The sequence below is a fragment of the Pollachius pollachius genome (assembly GCF_949987615.1).
Source record: "Pollachius pollachius genome assembly, chromosome: 17".
Lineage (NCBI taxonomy): Eukaryota > Metazoa > Chordata > Actinopteri > Gadiformes > Gadidae > Pollachius > Pollachius pollachius.
Window position 1 is genome coordinate 11,666,468 of NC_136950.1, and position 25,000 is coordinate 11,691,467.

The 25,000-nt window shown below is 49.8% G+C and overlaps 1 protein-coding gene across 4 annotated transcripts in view; it reads left to right on the top strand.

Moving 5' to 3' along the window:
• Positions 1 to 25,000, top strand: part of nrp1a (neuropilin 1a) — a 67,353-nt gene that overhangs the window by 34,598 nt on the left and 7,755 nt on the right. For all 4 annotated transcript variants that reach the window (XM_079754434.1, XM_079754437.1, XM_079754435.1 and 1 more), the window contains 5 exons: positions 2,659 to 2,825; positions 13,842 to 13,997; positions 16,519 to 16,663; positions 20,854 to 21,185; positions 23,773 to 23,917. In XM_079754434.1, the coding sequence (XP_079610560.1) occupies positions 2,659 to 2,825; positions 13,842 to 13,997; positions 16,519 to 16,663; positions 20,854 to 21,185; positions 23,773 to 23,917 (945 nt within the window). The remainder of the gene's footprint in view (positions 1 to 2,658; positions 2,826 to 13,841; positions 13,998 to 16,518; positions 16,664 to 20,853; positions 21,186 to 23,772; positions 23,918 to 25,000) is intronic.

Genomic DNA, 25,000 nt, shown 5'->3' on the forward strand with positions numbered 1-25,000 from the left:
GTCACCACGGGACCTGACCTGCTGTGGCCCCGGTCCACGAGAGGCTGGGACTAAACATTTCATTAAGCGAGACAAGGAGGACCAGCAATGCAAGCGGTCGTAAATCTGTCCCTTACAAGGGACCACCCCAAACTATACACACACACACACACACACACACACACACACACACACACACACACACAAATACACACACATGCACAGACGGACACACATGCCTACACATGCACACATAAACACACACATGCATATACATGCACTGACACACACACACACACACACGCCTGCCTACACATATGCACACTCGCTCGCACGTACACACCCGTATACCCGTAATTGCGTATTGCCGGTCCATGGCATTAAACAAATCTATTAATCATTTCCCGTGGAATATATTTTTCTTTCATCCTTGGGGAAGGCTAGCATAATGATAGACCTTAAATAAACATGCACACACATGCACAAGCGAACAGAACAGACCATCGCAAATGATTTGATTAATGTTTATGCCATCACCCCTTTTTAATTTACAATGAGTTCTTTGGAGTTTGTGATCACAGATCTTATATATCGGATTACCTAATCAGAGATAAAATGCTGGGGTGCTTGACACCCGAACATAAATAGCCTTTCATTTGACAAGAGCCTTCATGGTCCTACATCAGCAGCGAACGCATACGTGAAAGCAAACGAGTCTGAACATTTTCCGCCTTTTCAGATGTTTTTTCCTCGACTTGCAGCAATTAAATCATTCATAAGCTCTTCATGCATATTCCGCCAAGGATTTCGGCGCTGAGATGCGACGACGCGGGTGTAGAGTCACTGATGGAAGGTGATAAAACCTGGTCGTCCATCTACCCACCCCCCATCGACTCCTTCACGGCCATGTCTCTGTCTGGCTCATCTTATCTCTACCTAGCGCTTACTCCCGTTATCTCTTTGCATTGTTCCCTCACCTGTCTCCCCAGCTTTTACTCCTTGATACGCTTTGGTTTCAGAACCGATCTAGGACGGCTGAAGTTTGTGTGTGTGTGAGGACGTGCCGTTCGGGAGTGAGAGAGAGAACAAAGAACCGCATTCAACCACAGGGGAGAGGGTGTTGCCAGCTTCCCTTGCTGCACACTGAGCTTGCGGTGCGCAGCAATCTGCCACCTCCACACACATGACCGTGAGATCTTCACACCTACGGTACACCCAGTGGGAGTGCAAAACGCACCCTGCCCAAGGGAGACACAAGGTGTGCTCACCAGAACTCGTAGCCAACGGTGGGTGATGACGGCGGAGGGCATCTGTTTCAGATGCACGTCAGACCTCCGCCCGAAAGTACTGCACATCCTTTCACCCAAATGTACGACGTGATCCGGAGAGAGAGAGAAAGTGTGTGTGTGGGTGTGTGTGTGTGGGTGGGTGTGTGTGTGGTGGGGGAGCTCCTTTGTAGGGGACAGATTTACGGCCCCTGGCAGCGGTTTGTCTCTGTTAATGAAATGTTCAGCCCAGTCCTCTCTCATATTGGGGCCGCAGCAGGTCAGCACCCCCCACCCCCCTCTTCCCCCCCGGGACAGAGATGCTGCATTTAGAGAGACCCCCCCCCCCCCACATGACCATATGAACCCCCCCCCCCACTCCATCCCTCCTCCCCACATACCTCTACGTCTGCTGGTAGTGTGGGTACATGACCACTGCTGGGGGGTGGTGGGGGTCAAACAGTCACCAGCAGAGTCAGTATGTCTAACCCCCAGGGGGTCAAGGCCCCCCCCCACCCACACACACACACACACACACACACACACACACACACACCCCACCCATACAATCAGCCCTCGTCCTTGCACCCTAGGGACCCCCCCGCCCCCTCACCCCCTACCACCACCACCAGACGCCCGCAAACCTACGTCAACAAAAACAAGGGGAGCCCCTTCTCTTAAAGTCGGGGGGTGTCAGAGCGGAGCCGCAATGTCGTAAATACTAACCCACACATCGACGCGTCATCAATCCCCTGTACACCCGGCTCCCCAGCAACCCTTATGCCGCGTTATGCTGTGTGAGTCAAGTGGGGGAAATATGCAACGTCGGTAAAATGGAGATAACGCTCCGACGACGAGCACATTTTATTGGGAGGTCGGAAGCAAGCAGAGAAAAAACAGGAGGAAAAGGAGGGAACGAGAGAGGTCACCGTGACAGGCCTTAACTTAGCATCGCTCTGAATGTTTTATGAACGCATTCAGAGCGCCTCCGTCATGCGTCCATTAAGAGCAGAAAATAGAAACATGGGGGTGTGCGAGGGGGCGGCAGAAGGAGAGAAAGAGAGAAAGATTTGGAAGAAAGAAGGGAAGAAAAACTAATGGATAGAGAGAAAGAAGGGAACTAAAAAGACGAACAAACTCACAGTCGAGGGGACGAGCGACAGGGTGGACACACTGTGATTCACCGAGGTGTCGCTGATGCGCTCTTAAGCACGGCCACCAGGGATGAGTGCCCCGTCCTCGTGTCCCCCCCCACCCAGCACCACCAGCCCCGGGGGGCACGCCCGTGGCTCAGGAAGAACCGGCTGTGAAAGCACTCACCAGTCTTGTAACCTTTTTTTCTTGAGTTTCGCTTCTAATAAAAAATGCTCTCCCTCCCTCCCTCCCTCTCTCCCCCCCCCTCCGTTCCTCCCAGACTTTGACTGTACGGACCCCTTGGGACTGGAGTCGGGGGAGATCCCGTCGGACCAGATTGTGGCCTCGTCGCAGTACAACCCCAGCTGGTCCCCGGAGAGGTCCCGACTCAACTACTACGAGAACGCCTGGACGCCCGCCGAGGACTCCAACAAGGAGTGGATCCAGGTACGGCTGCATCCCAAGGGTCCTTCCTCCCTTCCCTCCCTCTTTCCTCCTCTCCTTCGTTCCTTCTTTTGTTTTTTAGATCTTTCTCTCTCTCTCTCTCCCTGCCTCTCACTTTCACCCTTCATGTCGTTCCCAGGGTCGTTAAATAGGGGAACAACATACTTATTTGGGAAAAACCAAGAACATTCTTGTCGTGCGGAAATGTAACGGCCAGTGGTTTTCTGGTTCGTGTTTTGTCTTTTTCCCAGCGTACGACAAGACACAAACGTGTTTGTGTTGGGGTAAGTAATGAGCCCCTAATCGAGTATTGTTTGAGTCGCGGAGCTCCCACAGCAATTTGAGAGTTTAAACACACACTCCCTGTTTTTGGTGGTGAGTCAACGTCTGAGCTTGCGTAACGTATTATAAGCGACTTCTTCCTGATTATTTTCAGTTGGACTGTCCTTTGTCTGCCCTTCAGACGGGAAGGTGGGGGCCGTTTCCTTACCAAATTCATCCAAGAATTTTTTTTCACTCTCTCTGTCTATTTCTCTCTCTTTCTCTCTCTCTCTCCCTATGTCTCGCTCATCCTCTCCTGCCTAAGATTGACACTTCCTGCCTAGCAGAGGGATTTTCTATGGTAGCCTCCAGCGAAAGCCAACATGCCTAGCCATGCAGAGACTCTCACACACACACAAACACACACACGCACAACACATACGCAAACACACACACACACACACACACACACACACACAACACGTACGCAAACACACACTTAAATATAGCACTCTGACACTTAAGCCAGTTTATTTTGCACATGCAAAGTGCATGACATGTAAAGTTAGTTTAATAAGCTAACTTGGATGAGACTGAAAGGCAGGAGAATCCTCCGTCCAGACAAGCTCAGCTCATGTAATCCCATCGCGGTTCAACCGCCATTGTCCACCTAGCTTGCAGCCGGACCATGTTTGATTAACTTACCCTGAACGTCTGGGCCTCACTGTGTTTTTCTTAACCTTTCTCGTGCTCCACGGCTGAGAAGTTCGATCCTCGGGGGGTGAATAATACTCCTGACCCAAAGCCACATATTTGCTCTGGGATCGTCTCACTTTATTGCAATGAAAATATTATCCTGAGGACTCCTGTTGATTTCTACAGTCTAATTTAATCAATGTGTGTGTATCTGTGTGCATGTGCGTATGGATCTGTGTTAGTGTGGGAATGTATGTGGGTTTTTAATCCCTTACTTTATGAATGTGAGTCTGTTTATATATATGTATGTGTGTCTTTGTGTGTGTGGGGGATGTGTGGTCTTTATCCCATACCATGTCAAAGTGAGTGTGTCATTTTGATGAACTTGGCTCAGTGAATATATTTGAGAACAGGAAGTCATAAAGTGGATCAGGAAAGAGAGCACACGTAACCACTTCCTGCTTCCGCTCCAGTCTGATCCGACAACCGGGACAGGCAATTGTGCCTGAAATGGAATAACCCTGCCTATCCCAAAAAGGAAAAGCCCATTTTGCTTCAAATTATATGTATATGTATATATATATATATATATATATATAAATATATTCATCTAAATCTATTTTAGAAAAAAAAAAACTCAACCTCCACAACTAAAGCTGATTTGCCGTTTTTGTTTTAAAGGCAAATAGTTTGGGCCATTAACTGTGGCACTGTTGTTGTTTTGTATTGAACGTTGAAGTCTTGTGTATTGATGAAAAGGGTGATTTGATCCTGTAGCCACAAGTCTAGTATTGCTATGACTCGGATCCCAACACTGCACAGGGGGGAAGCAGCCGATGTGCGCGTTCGATTTCTTAGAAAACGTCTTAAGAAACCGAGGCTGCTGCCTCTTCTCCGGCCAGGAGCCCAATTATCCCAAGTGTTATTAAAGGAGTGGAATTTCTCATTCCCCTTTCATTAAAGCTCAGCTCCGCCAAGCCCCGGCCCCTGCGCAGCACGTACAGATCATCCCCGCTCGCCTTCAGATGCATAGTAATCAATTCATTATTTATTTCCTGACCCATTCCATAGCTGCAATTTGCTGCGGTGTAGGTTTGTATTATTCATGTCAAGATGGCCCTTTGATTCCGGGGCCTTCACTTTCACTTTGCATTTCTCTCCTTTCCCGTTTTTCATAATTGTATTATTATTTTTTTCTTCTTTGTAGAACATAGTGCAGATTTGTCCTCCATTTTAATGCTGTCGGCTTTTAATGCGAACAGTGGGGAGACACGCGGCTCTCTGGGTAATTAGATTGGTGTGTTGTGGTTTCCAACAAAACTGAGTGCAGGGGTTGGCTGGGCTCATTAACTGTGGTGAACGCACGCACACACTCAGATAGACACCACACACACGCGCACGCATGCAAACGCACACAGACACACACACTATGCACACAAACACACACGGATAGATACACTCACACACACACATGCACACAGATAGAGACACACAACACACACACACACACACAAAGACACACATTTAGACACACCGCACACAAACTCACAAACTGATTGACAGACACCACACAAACACGCACACACACATACACACACACACACTGATGGACATTGCATCCTCTGAGGACCAAAAATAAATCCTTCCTTTCACTCCTTCTTTCTATCATCTGTCCCATTCATCAGTGGTTCACACACCATCCCTCCTTCTCCATGTGCATACCCTTTGCTGTCATGTTATACTGAAACTCTCTCTTCTCCTCTTTCCCACCGCCCCCTTTCCCCTGCTCCTCTGGGGAGTTTAGATCTCTCTCTCCCTCTCTCCTCGGCCGATTGATCCAAATCAAGATGGAGTGAGAGATGTGCATATCAAGCCCCTCAGTTAGGCCTTCCCTCGCGCTCTTTGAAGTCTTTAACGGGATCAGCAGCTTCACCAGGGCCCCGTGCAGCCGTTTGAGGCGGAGATTAATGAGCACATTCAAACCCGGCCTGACTCCTCTCGTGTCTCCTCAACGTGCCTGGGTTCAACATGCCCGTGAGACGAACACCAATGCCATGCAGAGCTCCGATTCCAGAGTGGATACGGTTCAGATCTAGGTGCATGTACCTGGAACCTGCTCAACTTTTCCAACCCTCTTCAGGGGTAAGACATGATCTGGTTTGCAGCGAGGACTTGCCCTGGTGTCCGTTGCCAGCAGACGGGGCGGAGCAGGGTATTCGCCGCTGTTCAGACACGGCCCCGGTGAGGGATGGATGGGAAACAGCCATGGGAGTCACCGATGCTCCAGAGCGATGCAATAAAAAGCCTGGGGAAGGCGGTGGTGGGGGCAGAGGGGGGTGGACAAAGCGCTCAAGTCCACTTCAGTCTAACAGACAGCCGCCATTGATCAAGCCCGCGCAGGCAAACACGCGTCATAAATAATGCACGCCGTCTTGGAGGGAACCCGAGCGTCGATACCTGAAAGCCTTTTTATCGAGCCTGGCGTCACGGCAACAGGCTGCGCCTGTAATCCATGAGCCCTGTTAGGTTGAGAGTTAGTCTGTCTCAAGTTGCCCTTTAATCTTTTTAGTTAGCCTCCAAAAGGGCCAACCATTATCCACAGTCCGCCCCGTGCTTTCGCTTAATACGTTGATTATATATTTGCCCGCAGTGTAGCTGGATTTTTTATTTGGTTGTCGATAGATAAGAGGACATGAAGTCACAACATTGCCTTGTCTCTTGTCTCATGGGCCCGAGTCTGGGGTTGTTGTGACTGGCTCACTTTGGCTTGTGGGTTTGATTAGAGAAAGTCCTACGCATGAAAAGGCTCTTTGTTTTCACAATAAACTTCAGTTCATCTCCCATCCGTGTCACAGTACAGTAGGCTAACCGGTTACAAGTAACGGAAGTTGTTGAGGGTTAACGTTTGGGTTTAAAGCTTGCGGGGGGAGGGGGAGGGGGGGCACAACCCACTCTGGACCAATTTCCTCATTCAAATCTCCAACATTGTTAGGATAACATTAGCGTTAGTCCGAGAGGGTCGTCTCAACAAAACGACACCCCGTTCAATTCCAGCGCTTGACTGAGGGACGCAAGCACTTATTTTCAACTTCCTAGACATAAAAACAACCACAAACTAAACAACTATGTGACCTTCCGGGAGCTTATCTTCTCATTGTCTTGGTTAAGAGGAGTAGAACAACATAAAAACCTTTTCCTTATCCAATTTCCTTCTCCCCTCGTCCTCCAAATGTGTTTTCATTTACCCCAAGGGGGCAAGGGCTCTGAAATGCCCTCTCTCTTGCTATTGTCTCTGTATCTCAACAAGGTCAGTGTGTGTGCTTGTAAACAGTGTTTGTGTGTGTGTGTGTGTTTGTGTGTGTGTGTGTGTGTGTGTGTGTGTGTGTCTGTCTTTGTGTGTCTGTCTGTGTCTGTGTGTGTGTGTGTGGTGAGGGGGGGTTCTCCCAGATCCAGGGCTTTACCGCCATGCCATAGTGATGCGCAATAAGTCGGGTAATTAACGGCGGCTTGTCGCTTGATAAGTTGGAGATATGGCGGAGTCAGACGAGGGGCTTACTGGCTGGCGTTCTGCCCGACCGCCAGATCACTGACGTCGTCGGCATCACCTTCATCATCACCATCATCCTCATCATCCTCATCCAGGCAGATGAATGGAAACAATGTCCTGGGTCTCCGGGGGCATCACGTCGCAATTTGGGAGGGAGAAATCCACCCGAGTACAGAGACGCAGTCTTCTCGGAGTGGTGACGCAGCCAAATCCGGGACTCGACGCTGATAACAGCAGTGAAAGACAGGGTGCTGTAATGAGTTCAAACGGTGCAAGAACAAGCACCCACGGTGCAAACTCCAAAACCACATCCGACTCCGACTCGGGCCGTATTCCGGAGATCCTCGCAGGCAGCCAACTGCATTCCAAACCCAGAGAGAGAGAGACATCGCCTGGGGGGTGGAGGGGACGGTGGCGCCTTGATGTCAGTGTTTATCACATCCTCAGTCTCCCGCTGTTGCTCTAATCGCTAGCTAGCTCACTTCCAGAGAGCAGACGTGACAGGTAGTAAGGTCACCCTCTTGTCTCACCGCAGAATGGTACCAAAGCCTTCACGCAATATGGTGCCGTCCCTTTAAGAGGAGCCACAGCAGGACGCCACCTGAAGCTTTTGAGTGCAGGAACAGAAAATGATGGCCCATGGAAATCCTTCCCTAAACAACTGTAATTGAAGCCCTGCCTGGCGACGGCAGGACTGACTCTTACCCTCAGACACTCCTTAACTTCAGCCATTCCTCGCTGTTGTCTTACCTGCTCACACACTCACCCCTGCTCTCCCCAACCCACCGCCCCACTCCGATCTACCGCTTTTGTCAGGATAACAGATGATCAGGGCTTGGGGAGACTGCATAATTTAATGCCACCGAAGAAGTGTTGGAGGGCTAAAAATATAAATGGCGATATGGTCAGGTGAGCACGGTGATGAATGGCAGGGGGCACAGACGGCCCGAGGCGTTTGAGTTATACAGCTTTCATAAAAGGAAGAGGGAGTATTAATTACACTTTAGGGTCATTGGACTAAACATCCAGCTGCTGTGTATGAATGGGATTACTTTTTCTCTTCCCTGGTTTTTATCTATTCCGCCGCAAAAATGAGTCTCGAATGCTCTCCCGATGACCCGAAAAACCACCTTCACATAAAACGAAAAACCAGACGTGACATGGGAAATCCAGATGGACAGATAGCTTGTTTTGACAAAAGAAAGAAAGTCAAAAAAGGAAAGAAATGGTGAGCGACTGCTGGCTATCTTTCTTTATGACCACCCCACCTACCCCACCCACCTCCACCACCAGCACGGTCCCACAGGGACCATAAAACGCATCACAAACTTTAAAGGAACAAGAGGTAGACGGTGTCGTCTTCCCTTTTCACTGGACACAGCGGCCCTGGCCGATGGCTGCCAGATGCTCTCTGACTTTGGCCGCCCGTAAAGAGTGTTTCCCTTCCTCATCTCCGTCAGGGGGTCTTTTGTTTGCCATCGTCGACGTTGTTGTTGTTGTTTTTGCCCTGGGAATGCAAATAAAGTCGATCCCCAAGGGGCCGCGGAAATTCACCCAGGCAATCCCAAACATACAGATGGGAAGACCACCCTACCCCGAACGTATGCATCAACACACGCCCTCGCACACACACAAACAAAGAGCCAGCAGGGGCCAGAGTGGATGTGGTAAACGAATGGGTAACCACAATATTATTGTCAAATTTCTACTTTCTACGGGTGAACAAAGAAACCAATCCACGCAACTGGAGATTACGTGACTAGTGCGAACAGTATAAGTATGGCATCCTTTTCTTCCACAAAACCGAGCCCTTCCCTCGTCTCATCATGGTGCACGCGCAACAATGACTAGTCTTCATCTGCACACAGACAGACACACACTCGTATACAGTCACAACAGAGAAGGATGTCGTGAGTAATGGATGGACACCATAATCACCCTCATAACTGTCATTCGCTTGAGGGATGATTGGGAAATTGCTGCATCAGGCGTACACACGCACATTCTCTTACACACACACACACACACACACACACACACTCACAGTCACACAACCACATACACAAATGCTTTTGACAAATCCTAATGCAGTGTATATCTGTTCATTGTTATAATTGCACAGAACAGGCGGCTGAGCTGAGCCTGAACATTACAAGCTCCAACTCAAATCACTCCTCGACTCACTACTGTGCGTCTTTCCACACACACTAGTCTGGGTGTAAACGTCTGCGTGTGGGTACACGTGTGTGTGTGTGTGTGTGTGTGTGTGAGTGTGGGTGGCCGGCGGCTGTGTGTCTAAGGGTTTCCAGTGCTTTGTAGATCTGTCATCCGTCCGTCCTCGTGACAGTTCAGGTCCAGGGACACTTGACGTGGACCCGCACCATAACAACCTGGGCTCGCTTCTGATTAGCGGCACGCTTGACTGACACAGTCTGACTGCAGGGTTCAAACGGGAGGAAAACTGACGAGACAGTGCCACACGCATGTTTGTGTGTGTATGTGTGTGTGACGGGGGGGGTTTGGAGGGGTAGGGGGGGGCTGCCCCTCTTCCAGGTATGATTCACAGAGGACTGGCAGCAGCAGAGGCCTACAATGTATTGTGTCATTTTTCTACAAGTGGGCGTCAGTCTAAACGCAGCCTCTGGAAATAACAAGACACTGTGAAGTGAACACACACATACACACACACAGACATACCACACACAAACACACATTCACAGACACACTCACACCCACACACACACACACACACACACACACACACACACACACACACACACACACACACACACACACAGCAGCAGATTCTGTTTGATCAGCAGAATGTCAGCCCCAGCCACATCCCTGTCTGTAAATGCGGGAGGCATGGTGATTACATCACCGCACGCTAGGACAGGACATAAACCATTTGTCACCTCATGGAGTTATTGTGGTGTTCCAGACAGGCGCGGTGTGCAGTTTCTGCATATTATACGCACCGGCTTTTACTGGGTTGGGCCGGGTCACCTCACGCTGTCTGTGAGTCTGTGCCTGCTAGCATTGCAGCTAGAGTCCCTGCTAGCATTGATTAAGCCTGGCCATGTTTTTTCCGTCTGAGGTTGTTCTCGTGTTGCGTTGTTAGGACAAAGGGAGACTACTCACAGCCTCTGATCACGTAACCTTGGTCAGTCGGGGGGGCAGTCCACCACACGGATACACACATACACTGTACACACACACACACACACACGCACACGCTCTGCCTTTAACGAGGGGAGAGCATTAATAAATCATGAGAAGCTTATTAGCTAGGCTCTGTTATCTACCCCTGATGTCTGTGAAATTGATCTAGTCTAGGCCTCAGCTCTCTCACTCTACCCCCATTCTCTCTCTCTCTCTCTCTCTCTCTCTCTCTCTCTCTCTCTCTCTCTCTCTCTCTCTCTCTCTCTCTCTCTCTCCCCTTCTCTCTCTCTCTCGCTATGTATTTCTTCTCCTTCAAAAGACGCCCCATGTCACGCCCTTCACATCCCCATCTCGGCTGGCTTTCACAGAGCGATGCTGAGCACGAGTCCCACGGGCGGCCCCTTATCCACTCCTCGTCTCTGTCTGCTCCACCACCTCCTCCTCTGATCTCCTCTCCTTCCTTTGTCTCCTTCCCCCCGCCCCCCCATCTCTTCTCCCTTCCCCTTTCTCGTGTCTCCTCTCTCGCTTTTCTTTCTCTTCACTTCTCTCAGCCACACGACACTCTGCCTTTAGTTCCCGCTCTCCCCTTTTTCCCTCTCCCCATTTTGCGGCGTCTCACAGCCCTGTGTCTGTGAGACGGCTGTGAGCTGAGTCAGACCTCTGGTACCTCTGGTTCCTCGTGACTAGCAGTGTGGTAGCCTGGCTTCTCTGAAGACTGCTCGTAAGATGACCGATCCACCACTCACAAACGAGCGAGCAAAAGACAAAAGGCAGAGGACATTTCAAACCCAGAACAGCCAAGTATGCATATCCATTTTAGGGGGTGGAGCCCATGTTAGCCAATGAGGTCTGGTATGGTTTCGGGAAGAGAACCCCCTGTTATTAATCCAGATGACATATTCCCATTTTAAAATGAGACATTGAGAACATGCCTCAAAGGGGGAGCGTATCTTTGTGTGGGTCCCTGAATACCACACTGTACTCTCATGTTAATCCAGCACTGGCACATGCAGCAAGTCCTCCCAACGGAGGGGAACTGGGCTTCCTCTATCCTTAATAAATGGGAACCATCTGATGCATTTGAATCCGTTTCTGTTGGTTGAGCAGAAAAACAAAAAAAAAGCGTATTCAGTAAGCTCCCGGAGCTTCTCGACAGGAAGAAAAGTATTCTGTCTCTCACTGTGACTCTGCCTGTCTTCTGCCTCTCTCCTTTCCATCCCTCTAAATCCCCTGTGTGAAGGGTGAGACAGAAGACAGTAATGTGTCAGTTTGGACATTTGTGTGTGGATGTGCCTGTGTGTGGTGTGTGTATATATATCTGTATGTGCGAGAGAGAGTATGTGTGTATGGGAGAGAGGGAGACATGGCAGGGAAGAATCATTGATTGCTCCAATCTGTTTTATTTCCTCTCAGTCCTGGAAAGAAAAAGGATATTTTGAGCTGGTCGGGTGCAGCCAAAGTGTTCCATCCTTTGCTGCTCCGTTAGCTCAGTGACATTAAGTATAGTATCCTGCAGCATATGGCTGGCAGACTTCTTGAGCTGGCCTACAGGGCCTGCCTGTCTTTTACCATGTTGCTGTTTCAGTCAGCAAGCTTTACAACCAGTCCCTGTCTAATGGCTATCCTTTTGATTCTAAAGTGTGTGTGTGTGTGTGTGTGTGTGTGTGTGTGTGTGTGTGTGTGTGATGGTAATTTGATGGGGGTCCATCTGTCTTTCTTCCTTCATTTCTTTCTACATCAACCTACCGACAACCATCGCACACTCGCTACATCAATGTGCTCAAACTCAAACTCTCACACACACACACACACACACACACACACACACACACACACACACACACACACACACACACACAACATGCTGCAAGTCCTTTGCCCCCTTGGCACAAGCATGGTAAAACTTTTCAAGACCCTGGTAGACATTCATCCCAGGACCATCCACATCAAAGACCCCCCCCCCCCACCCCCCCCCCCCCACCCCCCCCCCCCCCCCCCCCAACCTCCATCCTTTCCCATCCCTCCCGCTTTCCTCACCATCGCCTCAGCTTCCTGCCCCGCCAATCCGCACGCAACACCATTACTCCTCGTTAGCGTCAGCCCGGCCTGTCACAGTCACAGCTAGATCTCATTAGAAAAGAGAGAGAGAAAAAAATGCAGTATAAGTCGTCGCAGTAGTAATAGTAGTAGTTGGAGTGTGAAGCTTGAGGCAATGGGTGCATCCTAATGGAACAATCCCCCTGCCCTGCTCTGAGCACTGCCGTTAACCCTCCCCCCATCTCATCCTCCTCCTCCTAAGTCTGCTACAGATGACAAGAAGATATGGAGAGGTTAAGTAGGCATGGCAAAGGTCAGGAGGAAACATTTGTCAGGGTTTTTTCTCGAATAAACGAGATGTGTGTGTGTGTGTGTGTGTGTGTGTGTGAGAGAGAGAGAGAGAGAGAGAGAGAGAGAGAGAGAGAACAAGTGTATATTTGGGTTTCCTCAGAAGATACTGGTGTAGGGAGGGTGGTCTTGGACGGGCTCAGACAGGTCACTGGGAAACACCACAGAGGAAGTAAGAGAACAATGGACCAAGACCTTGAACACAGACAGGCAGGGGATAACGGCACTGTTTATTTCTAAAATAAGACAAACTAACCTAAAATACACACAAAGCGTGTAAAAATGGTATATAATAGTATATTATTGCTGTTCCACCATCCACCATTTGATTCTTGATGTAGCAACAATGTAGGAAATGTTTGAATGAAATGTATGAAATGGAAATATAATCCAAGCCGGACCCATCCCCCCACCACCTCCACCACCCTAATGCACTACAGTTCATGATTACTTTATAAAGCCCCTTGAATATTTTAAGTGCACAATATTTGAAATTCAATCTGCATTGGTCTTTCCTCTTCAACGATTTTTGATAATGCGATTGTGCACTCACTGGTCTATTCAACATTCACTTTTATCCAATAAGCTCATGTCTCCCATCGCAGGAAATTAACTTGTCATCCAGTGTCTCTTCTATTAATGTGAATATCATTTTATTCCGCTCTGTTTATTAAATCCCCGACGGTGGCTGATGAGGCTATAGCCAAGGGTGACGAAGATGGCGCCGTTTTAATTTGAACTCTTCCGCTTGTTATTGCATTATTAATAGTGATCCTTTTCACCTTTTCCTTTGGAGCAAATTATTAATATGCTTCGACGTGAAAGCATATTACATTTCACCTCTTAGTCCTTTTAGAGTTCATCAAAGTTGTTTTTGTGAGAAAGAAAGTGTCCTCCTACCTGGAAACCTAGCGTTAGCCTAAGTGTTCTCTGAGACTCATCTCGATGCTCTGGTTGGCCCCCTTTAGGTGGACCTGGGGTTCCTGAGGTTTGTGTCGGCCATCGGCACGCAGGGCGCCATCTCCCAGGAGACCAAGAAGACGTACTACGTCAAGTCCTACAAGGTGGACGTCAGCTCCAACGGAGAGGACTGGATCACGCTGAAGGAGGGCTCCAAGCAGAAGGTAAGGGCTCAGAAGGTTTCGCTCTCCTCTTGTGTCGTCTCTCTCATTCTCTCTCGTTCGCTCTACTTCTGCCGACGTTGTTGATGTGCGTTCTGTAATCACGGCAGATCTTGGTCCGGAAGGTTTCAACGTTCATTTCCAGGCATTGATTTAGAAATTAGATTTAGAGCATCTGTTGTAGGAAATGCAATTTATAGACATAGAATTTGTAAAAACCCCAAACAAACTTTTGTAAACATTTATTTTACCACACTCCACCGAAGATTGAAAATAGCTGCCCAGATGATTTAGCAGTGTTGACCCTACATCTAAATAGTAAATGGAAACATAGAATATGGAGAAAAAGCACCAGAAAGACTTGGTAGAAGAAAACCACCCTGGCAAATGCACTGCATTTGGACCATCCCATCTCGGTAAAACGTCCAGCTGACTCGGGTTGTGGTCCCTCCCATGTTCCCTTTAGGTCCCATAAAAGTGGGGAATACCCCGCTCTGCATGTACTTCAGCCTCTTCCTCCAAAACGTGCAATTATGCACTTTGTTTGGTACGACAGTTAAGCCACAAACCCAGAGTGACAGGTTGACATTTACAGCAGCGACCTCAGTGCTAATGCTAGCCTTCATAGGGCTCTCGTGTGGGACGCGGCCACTGTTTGGTGTAAGACGCACCCCCCCCCCCCCCCTTTCGACTCGTCTTAACACATAAAAAGAAGAAAAGGTATAACTAAGGGCTCAGCAAACACAAGTGGACGGAATGATGGACGTAGGTGAGAAAGAAACCGAAAGAGCTTGTTCTTGTTTAACCAGCTGGGGGAGATGAGCCAAAGAGAGTGGGTTGGGAGGGTGTGTGTGTGTGTGTGTGTGTGTGTGTGTGTGTGTGTGGGGGGGGTGTCGGTTGAGGAGGTGGGGGGGAGAAGTTTGCGACCAGAGCGTGACGGCAGTGCCTTCAGCGATCGATCCAACAAACCTTTAGTTACACAGAGTGAGCTTTGTCCAATTGTGCTACTTTGTAAAGACGGCTTCCCTACTCAGCCCTCGTGTCCGTCTCCGTGGGTGTCCCGCTACCGCTCTGACACGAATACCCCCCTGACACGTCCAGACGACAGTGTGTGCATGTCAATATCACGAAGAAGTGCACAGAAACTATTATATTTATTTTATGGGCAATAATAAAAGGCAGCAACCCTATCCGGGCTGTTTTTCTGTGTATATCAACGTGCGCCCCTGCCTTTCCCTGCAACAGCCCTACGGACTGCGTCAACAGCCCCCGGTCTGAAGGCACACAGCCCGCCAGCCCTTAAAGCAGAGCCCTGAAGCACTGTGCCGTTCTGATCGCTACTCTAAAGTGCTTTATTTTTGTAGAGAAGAGGGGACCCATTTGCCAAACTGCTGATCTTACAGTTTGCCATTGCATTGCACTGGGAGAGAGAGGGGGAAAAAGGCATTTAACAGTTGAGAGTTAGCGAGTGCAGTGGAGGGAGAGGACATTTAAAAGGAGTGGATGACTCTGTTGTGGGTCCCTTGGTGGCTCTGCTGACAGGTAGGGCCCGGGGGCCATGCAGAACTTTGCATGTTAGTGTGTACTTCACTTTGATTATATATATGCAGAGTAGTGCTTAACACGTTGGTCCCCTTACCTGCTCACGTAGGTCTGTACGGAGGTGTAAAGCTGTGTACCCTCGTGGTTCTGTCACGGATCTTGCTACTTCTTGTGCTAAGTACAACGTGTTGTGCTACTGTACAGCAGAACTGGGACGTCATATATGTTCTGGAAAGTTGCCAGCTCTGTCCAAGTGCCCCTCGGCATTTCCTGGGGTTTGAGGTCTTTGTCTGTGATCCGTCTCGGACGTATGCTTCGGACATCTGGGCTGTTAACTACCCAGAATGGAAGAGCCGGGTCAGTAGGTTGAAAAGTCCCCAGTGTTTTTCAATTATGCTGAACAACCTCTGATGGATTGTAAGGGAAACGCTTCCCTAGGGGGGATGCCTTGGCCTGGCTTGGCCTAGCCCGGCCGGGGCCTGCCCTCTGTCATAGCGCTGGTTAAACCCTCCAGGTGGCATTCCTTGACCTCACAAACAAAGACGGCGCAGTAAAGAGCGTGATAAAATAAACAAGAAGACACACTCGTGCCAATCTGCTCTCCTCATGAAACGCCTCAAATTTCACGACTCACCCTCCTTGTCTCACCCCCCGCCCCCATCGCCCCCCCTCCCTCCCCCGTCCTCACCTTCCGTCTGTTTATACTGCGACGTGTGGTGTGATGCGACTGTGATATTTTACAGGAAACTGTAAAGGAAACTGTCTTCTAACAGGCATTGTTGACAATCCACGCCTTCTTGCAAATAAATACAGTTTCTCCACTGACGAATGTAGCACGCCTCATGTATTCGCACCCTGCAGCGTTTTTCTGCTTGCTTTGAAAGCCGAGTAAGTCACAAACCTGATCACTAAGGCCCACGCTTAGTCGTTTCGACTGAAAAACTAAATAATTTGCATTTTTTGTTTCCGTCGACGACGTCAGGTTTTCCAAGGCAACACCAACCCGAAGGAGGTTGCCAGGGCGATGCTGCCAAAGCCCACGCTGACTCGCTACCTGCGCATACGCCCTGTTGCCTGGGAGACGGGCATTGCACTGCGCTTCGAGGTGTACGGCTGTAAGATATCAGGTGAGTGCTGGTCCAGGGCCATCTTTTCACCTTGATGTGTTGGCTCAAACAACATTTGTTTTGTTGTTGTTTACCTTAAAAAAAAATCTGTTTTTCATGCTTATTTCAATGCATAAAGGCCCAATGTCATTGGATCTGATTTCCATAAAAAACTGAAAAGGCTTTTGTGTATTCCTAAAAAGACAGTATTAAGGATGCGTGACGTCAATCTCTGGACTGAACAATCACTACTTTCACCTTCCACTGGAGAACAAATCCATGCGGCACTCCTGAGTCAAAATAGATTTTTCGCGACAAGAGGCAACAGAACACATGGGAAATGTTGTCTTTATTCCAGGAAACACTTTCATTTCCCAAAATCGTCTTGGCCGAGATTTTAATAAGAAAACGCTCTTTTGTTTCACTGTGGTTTAGTGTCACTCTGTTATTATGTTTTATTTTCCCATCATGCCCCAATGACACAGGCTGCTCCATATAAACACAGGAGGAAAACTCCTGCATTATGGAGGAGTGGCACATGAAGGGACATTACGTATTTATGTTACCTGATGTTTTAATGTACATCATTCAATATAAATGGGCCCTGACAGCTGGTGGCCACCACATGCAGACAGGACTTGCTAGCACCTTCCGTGCTTGGGTGTGTGTGTGTGTGTGTGTCCGTATGTGTGTGTGTGGTGTGTGCCTGCCTGCATGTGTGTGCATGTGTGTGCCTGTGTGTGTGTCTGTGTGTGTGTGTGTGTGTGTGTACCTGCTTGCGTGTGTCTGTGTGTGTTATTGTTTTTTCTCCAAAAAGAGTGCACTGCTCTTTGCTCTCTACTCTGTCTCTCTTTTTATCTCCATGATCTTCCCACTCCTTGTCCCTTAAGCCCACCCCACCAAGCCCCCCATGTGTCCCCACCCCCTCACACAGCTCTGATTACAGCACAGTTCATAGTGTCTGCTGCCTCTTCTGTCAAAACACATTATTTTAATGAGTAGATGAGTGTGTGTGTGTGTGTGTGTGTGCATGTGTGCGTCTGTGCGTGTGTGTGTTTGACATGGTGTGCCTGTGTGTGTGTGTGCAAAGCTCACTTTCATCTATGCATGTCTTTTTGTGAGCACATATGGTTCCCTTCTTTTTGGCTTACCATGCATGTGCATTGTATGTTTATTAGTGCTGTTTTGCCGTGATACTTGTTTGTTTGTGTGTGCGTGTGTGTGTGTGTGTGTGTGTGTGTGTGTGTGTGTGCGTGCGTGCGCCTGGTCATACATGTGTACATTCATGTAGCTGAATAAAGCAGCTCACTGATGAGGAGGGGAGGAAGGGGGAGGAGGGGGGAGGGAGGAGGGGTTTAAGCCGCCCCGATGAACTCAAACCCAACACACATCACAAGGAGCCCTATAACCACAGGCCCCCCGCCCACTCCCCGCTATGGCGTCATCACCCCTGGTGCCTCCCGCCCAACGTGAGACCCCACCCAACGTCCACCACCAGAGGGAGAGAGAGAAAGGGAGAGAGAAAGGGAGAGAGAGAGAGAGAGAGAGAGAGAGAGAGTAGAGAGAGAGAGAGAGAGAGAGAGAGGGAGTGAGAGAGAGAGAGAGAGAGAGAGAGAGAGAGAGAGAGAGGGAGTGAGTGAGAGAGAGAGAGAGAGATAGTTCTGTAACTCCTTGCCCCTCTAGTTTGCTCATCTTCTCCTCCTCCTCCTCTTGAAGCACTTTAGGGTTGTGTTTCATGAGGTTGTGACCAACAACTCACCACTCCTAGCGCCCCTTTTTTCGGCTTTAAGCGAAAAACTTTGACCCGGAGCAGATGGGGATGCTGATGTTGAAGCAACGCGCTGATAAGTGAAATGATTTGTCGTCTCAAAAACCAAAGGGCTTGGCGTGTTCTCTGAGCCTTCAAAGGGGAGGGAGGAGCCTGACCTCGGAAGGCTGGAAGATGTATTTCATTAGTCAGCGCTGTCAGAGGCACGCGTGTCCCCCCGGCCACGCACTGAAAAACAAGCTAATGAATAACTCCGGCTCCCATCCTCTCTGTAAATATTCCCCGGCGTGTGATTGTGCGTGTGCGTTGCAAATGATTGTGCCACCGCTTTACGTCCACGCCCTCCCTCAACCCTTTAGATGTGTCTCCCGATCGCAGAGACACAAAATACACACACAGCTGGTTATCCCGCCGCTGGGTGTGTCTTAGCGTGCCGTCCCGTCCCTAACCCCTCTCTCTCTCTGATCACAGACCAAGTCCATTAGCAGCTACATGACCTGGAGGTTAGGAGGGGAGGAGAGGGGAAAGCGTTTCAACAACGGCACAGCTCCCAACCAGTCTGAACCCGGATCTCACCCACACACCCACACACACACACACACACACACACACACACACTAGTTCAAATCGGCGTACTTCAAAGCAGTTCAGCATCTCACTGCTGTTCCTGCCAGGGGCAAGCTAACACCCCCCCCCCCCCCCCCCGATCATCAAACACACACTCTCTCTCAGGATTTTGGCCACTGACGGAGAGAGAGACTTCTGGGAGACAACCCTCTCTGGTAGCGCCAAGTCGAGGGGCACCCTTCTCTCTCTGCCAGCGTGGGGCCGTGGGGGCTGGAGGGGCTCAGCCCATAAGCTGGTTCGCTTTTTTGTCAAGATAAGGAGAAACGAGGGGATCACATGTGAAAGAGGCCTTGTTCTCCAAGGGTCTCTCTCCCTCTCTCTCCCTCTCTCTCTCCCTCGCTCTCTCCCTCTCTCTCTCTCTATCTCTCTCTCCCTCTCTCTCTCTCTCTCTCTATGTCTCTGTCTCTGTCTGTCTCTCTCTCTATCCCTCCCTCTCTCTCTCTCCCTCTCTCTCTCTCTCTCTCTCTCTCTCTCTCTCTCTCTCTCTCTCTCTCTCTCTCTCTCTCTCTCTCTCTCTCTCTCTCTCTCTCTGTCTGTCTCATTCTTTCTCTCGCTCACTACTCCCTCGCTGGCTCGCTCCCCTCCCTCCCCAGATGTCGCTGTGAGCCATAGCGTTCTGCAGCTGTAGAAGCGCACACTTTGCGTGTCCGTCAAGACTCAGAGGCATAATACAATGCCCCGTCTTGCGCAGCCCACCTTGGGAGAGACGGGTGGTTATACAAGGGGGAGCAGCGCTCTGGGGGACATACGTGGGATTAAGAAGCAGGACGCGAGATGAGGAGACATGAAGTCTGCGCTCTGGCCCCAGGCGGGGATTCTGCCAGACTGTGGTTTGAGCTGATGATGTGTAATCACAGGTAGAGGTTATCTGCCTGCTGGTAAATAACATGTATTGTGTGTCCGTGCAGAAATATGATGGGTTTTGTTATTACACACTGGGAAAACAGAATAAGCTGTAGAGATACGGGGGTGTAATAATCCTGGGTGCCACCGTGGCTACAGCTAAACAAGTTGTGTGTAGTTGTGTGTAGTGCATGTGTGCGTTTGTGTGTCCCAGGTTGGACATGTCATTCCTTTTTGTCCTTGCATTCACAACATATTCTAAAAGCTTGTGTGTGTGTGTGTGTGTGTGTGTGTGTGTGTGTGTGTGTGTGTGTGTGTGTGTGTTTGCAAGCTCAACAAGGTCTGGCATAACGGACATTGCACAAAAAATCCCTCTAAATGCAGGCATGCCAAGCAGGAGGAGGCTTTTAATTGGCTGCCTAGAGACAAGCGCTTCAGGCGCTGGAATTAGTAGGCAAGGCTTCCTACGGGGGGCGGGGGCAAGGTAACAGGAGCATCACAGGAGAGGGCTGGAGGGAGCCCAGCTCTTTGACTTTCAATGCCTCGCCTCTTCCTCCTGTTTGCTCCCACTGGAACAGGAACACAAAGCTCGGCCACTGGGATCTTCCCACAGCCTCCGATTTCAGGCCTTACCGTGTCGATGGAAGTCTGTGTGATATGTTTTATTTTTCAGCAAAAGCTCAGCGAAAACAGCGGGTGGTCTGGCATATGTCAGGGTTGCTGGTTCCCCGAAGGGTATGCATGGTTAAGGGCTTTTAGGGGTTTTAGACAATAGGCCGTACGTAAAGCTAACTCTCGTTCTCTCTCCCTCTCTCTCTCTCTCTCCCCCTCACTCGCTCTCTCTCTCTCTCTCTCTCTCTCTCTCTCTCTCTCTCTTCTCTCTCTCTCTCTCTCTCCCCCTCGCTCGCTCGCTCTCTCTCTCTCCCCCCCCCCCTCTCTCTCTTTCACTCACTCGCTCTCTTCCATCTCTCAGAGTACCCGTGTTCGGGCATGCTTGGCATGGTGTCCGGCCTGATCAACGACGCCCAGATCACGGCCTCGTCGCATACAGACCGCAGCTGGTCTCCGGAGAACTCGCGGCTGCTGACCAGCCGGTCGGGCTGGACGCTGCTGCCCCAGCCCCAGCCCTTCACCAACGAGTGGCTGCAGGTGGACCTGGGCCAAGAGAAGCTGCTGCGAGGCCTGGTCATCCAGGGGGGGAAGCACCGCGACAACAAGGTGTTCATGAAGAAGTTCCGCCTAGGCCACAGCAACAACGGCTCCCACTTCAGCATGCTGATGGACGACAGCGGCAGCAGGCCCAAGGTGAGGAAATCAAAAGAATCAATAGAATCTATAGAATCAGTAGGATAGTAATGATAACAATAGAGCACTTCTCACGAAAGGATCTCAAAGACGAATTACATCGTGATTCGCGAAACAAAGAGGGCCCAAAAAACAGGAATAAAACATATCAAATACAATAAAAAAAACATGAAAGAATGGATGATGGCTCTGTTTACTCAATATGAAAGCCAAAGGTAAAAAAACATTTCAGTGGGAATTATAGATGCCCATTTGATGGCATATGCATATTTTATGTAAATGCCAAAAGTATCTGTGGTGCGCTCCCAGAGCTGTTGTTGTGGTGGTGGTGTTGTTTGCTTGTGTTGTGTTTCATATCGCTGTGAGGCAAAAGGTTTTCATGAAGCAAAAGAGGTGGGTGTGTGATTGGAGATTTTAGCGATTTGAATAAAGCGAAACAGCAGGGATGGGCGAAAGCTATTGTTGCCAGCGGCATCCCAGGGAAGCGATCTTAATACGCGCTCCTGGGGGATACATCAGGCGCGCGAAGCGAGACAGGTTTTTCGGGAATCCGCCGCATTAAGTCAACTTTCCCTCAGAGTCGGAGCGCAGAGCGCAGGCAAAGCCATTCAGCACTCGTTCCGAGTCAATTTCAGCAGTACTTTAAATCACATTAGGATAAGCATCTTGAGATTCTGTCGCCGACTCTGTCTCCCTCTCGCTCTCGCTCGCTCTCTCTCTCTCTCGCTCACCCTCTGTCTCCGTCTCTCTCTCTCTCTCTCTCTCTCTCTCTCTCTCATACTCTCTCTCTCTTTGTCTCTCACCCTCTTTCTCGGTTCTATCTCTCGTTCTCTCAATGCCTTCTCTCTCTCTCTCTCCCTCTCTCTCTCACCTCTATCCTCCCTCTCTTTATATCTACTTTGTATTCAGCCAAGCTTGTACCGCTCAATGCTTTTAGCGTATGCTGCAATGTCTTCAAGGGGAGTAGCAGATGAGAGGAGAGGAGGGGAGAGGAGAGGAGAGACGAGAAGGGTAGAGGTGAAGAGGAGAGATGATGACAGAATAGGCAAGGAGAGGATCGCAGGGGGGAGGAGATGAAAGGTGAGCAGGAGAACATAGGTGAGGAGAAGCGAGGAAATGAGAGTCGGCATTAGGGAGGGAGTGAGAAGAGAGAATATGCGACTCTGAGAAACGACCTCGGACGTGTCCGTCGCCCTCCTTCGCTTCGCCTTTAGGTCTGTCAGCCGTGTTCGCCCACATACGGTCACACACCACTGCTCACCAGATAGACACTCCCCTCACGCACACACACTCACACACACACACACACACACACACACACACACACACACACACACACACACACACACACACACACACACACACACACTTAACATGCAACAGTGGGCCAAAGAAACACAAGGAGAGAAGGACGGTTCCATCGGACCGGGCACAACCACACCTCCATGACATGCAGCCACAGCCAGTCCCCAGGACAAGTGTCCCTGGCAGGGTATAAATCTGATCCAGACAGCCTGATGGCTGATTTATGACGGCGCTCCCAGGATCTATATCCTTTCACTCCGTCCTACTTAGCCCTTTTTTTTTCCTTTTTTGTTTCTTTTCTTTTTTGTACTTGTTCGAGGACTCCGCTGCCCCTCCTCCCCCTTGCCTCCCCCCCTCACCCCCACCACCCTCTCCTTCCAATCACCACTTGCATCGAAGCCACAACAGGCTCGCTCCCGGGATAACAGCCATTAATCCACCCCACTATCAATCCGCCATCTCTTGCTTGCCCTCTTTTCCCCCTTCTCTCGCTGTCTGCCTCTCTTCTTTGTCTCTCTCTTTCTCTCTCTCTCTCTGTCGCTCTGTCTGTCTCTGTCTCTCTAGCTCTCTCTCTTTATCTCTTTCTCTCTCTCTGTCTCTCTCTTTGTCTCTCTCACTCTCTCGCACTTTCTCTCTCTCTCTCTGTCTCTCTGTGTCTCTCTCTCTGTCTCTCTCACTCTCTCACGTTCCCTCTCTCTGTTTCTCTCACTCTCTCTCCCTCTGCCTTTTCCTTTCCCTTCCTCTCTTATCCCTGCCTTTCAATAAAGGGCTAATTTGAAGGAGCCTAACTTGAGGCAAATGTCACACTGTCTTCTTTACTTCTAGTAACTACAATGCCCCCCATGCCCCCAACATACCCACCCCCCCTGCTGACCCATAAACAACCTCAACCTCCCATTATACCCAGCATCGCACACACACGCACGATCACACGCACACACACACACAGAGTGTTTTAGACGTCTACAGACCAGGTTATATTGTCTCCCCAAATGGCTTCCCATCCCTCCTTCCTCCCCATTGTAGACGGCTGCTCCCGGTCTCTGTTCGCCTCAGGGCTCCACTGCTGAGCCTCATTCTTTCCACCAAAATGACATCCTCAGCAATAACGTGCTTTATGCTGTAGCCTTAATCCCTCTCTCTCTATCTCTCTCTCGCTCTATCTCTCTCACTCTCTCTCTCAAACGAGTAGTTCCACTCTCGCTGTCTCTCTCTCTCTGTATCTCTCTCTCTCTCTCTCTCTCCGAGACACATTAACTCACCCTCCCTCCCGCTCCCCCAGATCTTCGAGGGGAACATGAACTACGACACCCCAGAGCTGCGGACCCTGGAGCCCCTGCTGACGCGCTACATCCGGGTGTACCCGGAGAGGGCCGCCCCCGCTGGGATGGGCCTCCGACTCGAGATCCTGGGCTGTGAGATCGAAGGTACGCCCGGGCCTTCTGAGCCAGCAGTGTTATGAGACTCTTCGAACACACCACACACAACAGACACACGCTTAATCAAGCGTTAAATGTGCCCCACCACCACACTTTTACCAAAGTGCAAATTTTTAAACGATCAACAAATTTTATCGGCTCACAGATGACGCAGCCATCTTTTGACTTTCTTCTTCAGCCCACAATGTCTCTATTTCATTCTCGATCAGAGGGGAAGTCGTCCCATGCGCCACATCAAAGCTGCCCCCTCCGTTACACCACGAGCTGTTGTCTTCACACTGATCAAATGATTGCAATCAACTTGGCTCGTTTCTGTCGGTTTGACCTCTCATATCAGAACCCGTGTCAACTCTGGCGGATGCTGAGCTCTCACGAAAGAGAGCCTTGTCGAATCCCTATCTCACCCCGTGTGTTTCATGCTATTGCCTCAGAAAATGTCCACAAATGCATCCGAAGTTAGTTCACCCCCCCCCCCCCCCCTCTCACTCTCTTTCTTTCCATCTGTCTGTCTTTTGGTCTTCCTATCTCTCTTTCTCTCCCCCATCTCCAGCCTACTTCTCTTCCTCTCTGTCTCCCATCTCTCTTACTCTCTCTGTCTGTCTGTCCCTCACTTTCTGTCCCTCTCTCTCTCTCTCTCTCTCTCTCTGTCTGTCTGTCTGTCTGTCTGTCTGTCTCTTCCTGGTGCTCCACACGGCTCAGCCAAAATATGTCTCCAAGTTCAGGGAGTGTGGAAGAAGCACAGCTAGCATGGAGTTTAAGATGCTGTGAGCTGGAGCTAGCAGCACTAGCAGCACTAAGTGGATTTACATATTGGATTTCAAGGGGAGGCAGAGGGCCCGTCCCGCTGTAAGCCGTTGACTCCCAAAGGGAGCTTTAGTCCCGTGAAAATGTTTGTTTATATAGTTAACAAAGAGGCACACAACGCACCCACACACACTCACACAGACCCACCCACAAACACACACATGCACACACACTCACACACACCCACAAAAAACACACACACACACACACACACACATGCAAAAGACATGTACCCACACATACGCAGATATTCAATACATACACCTC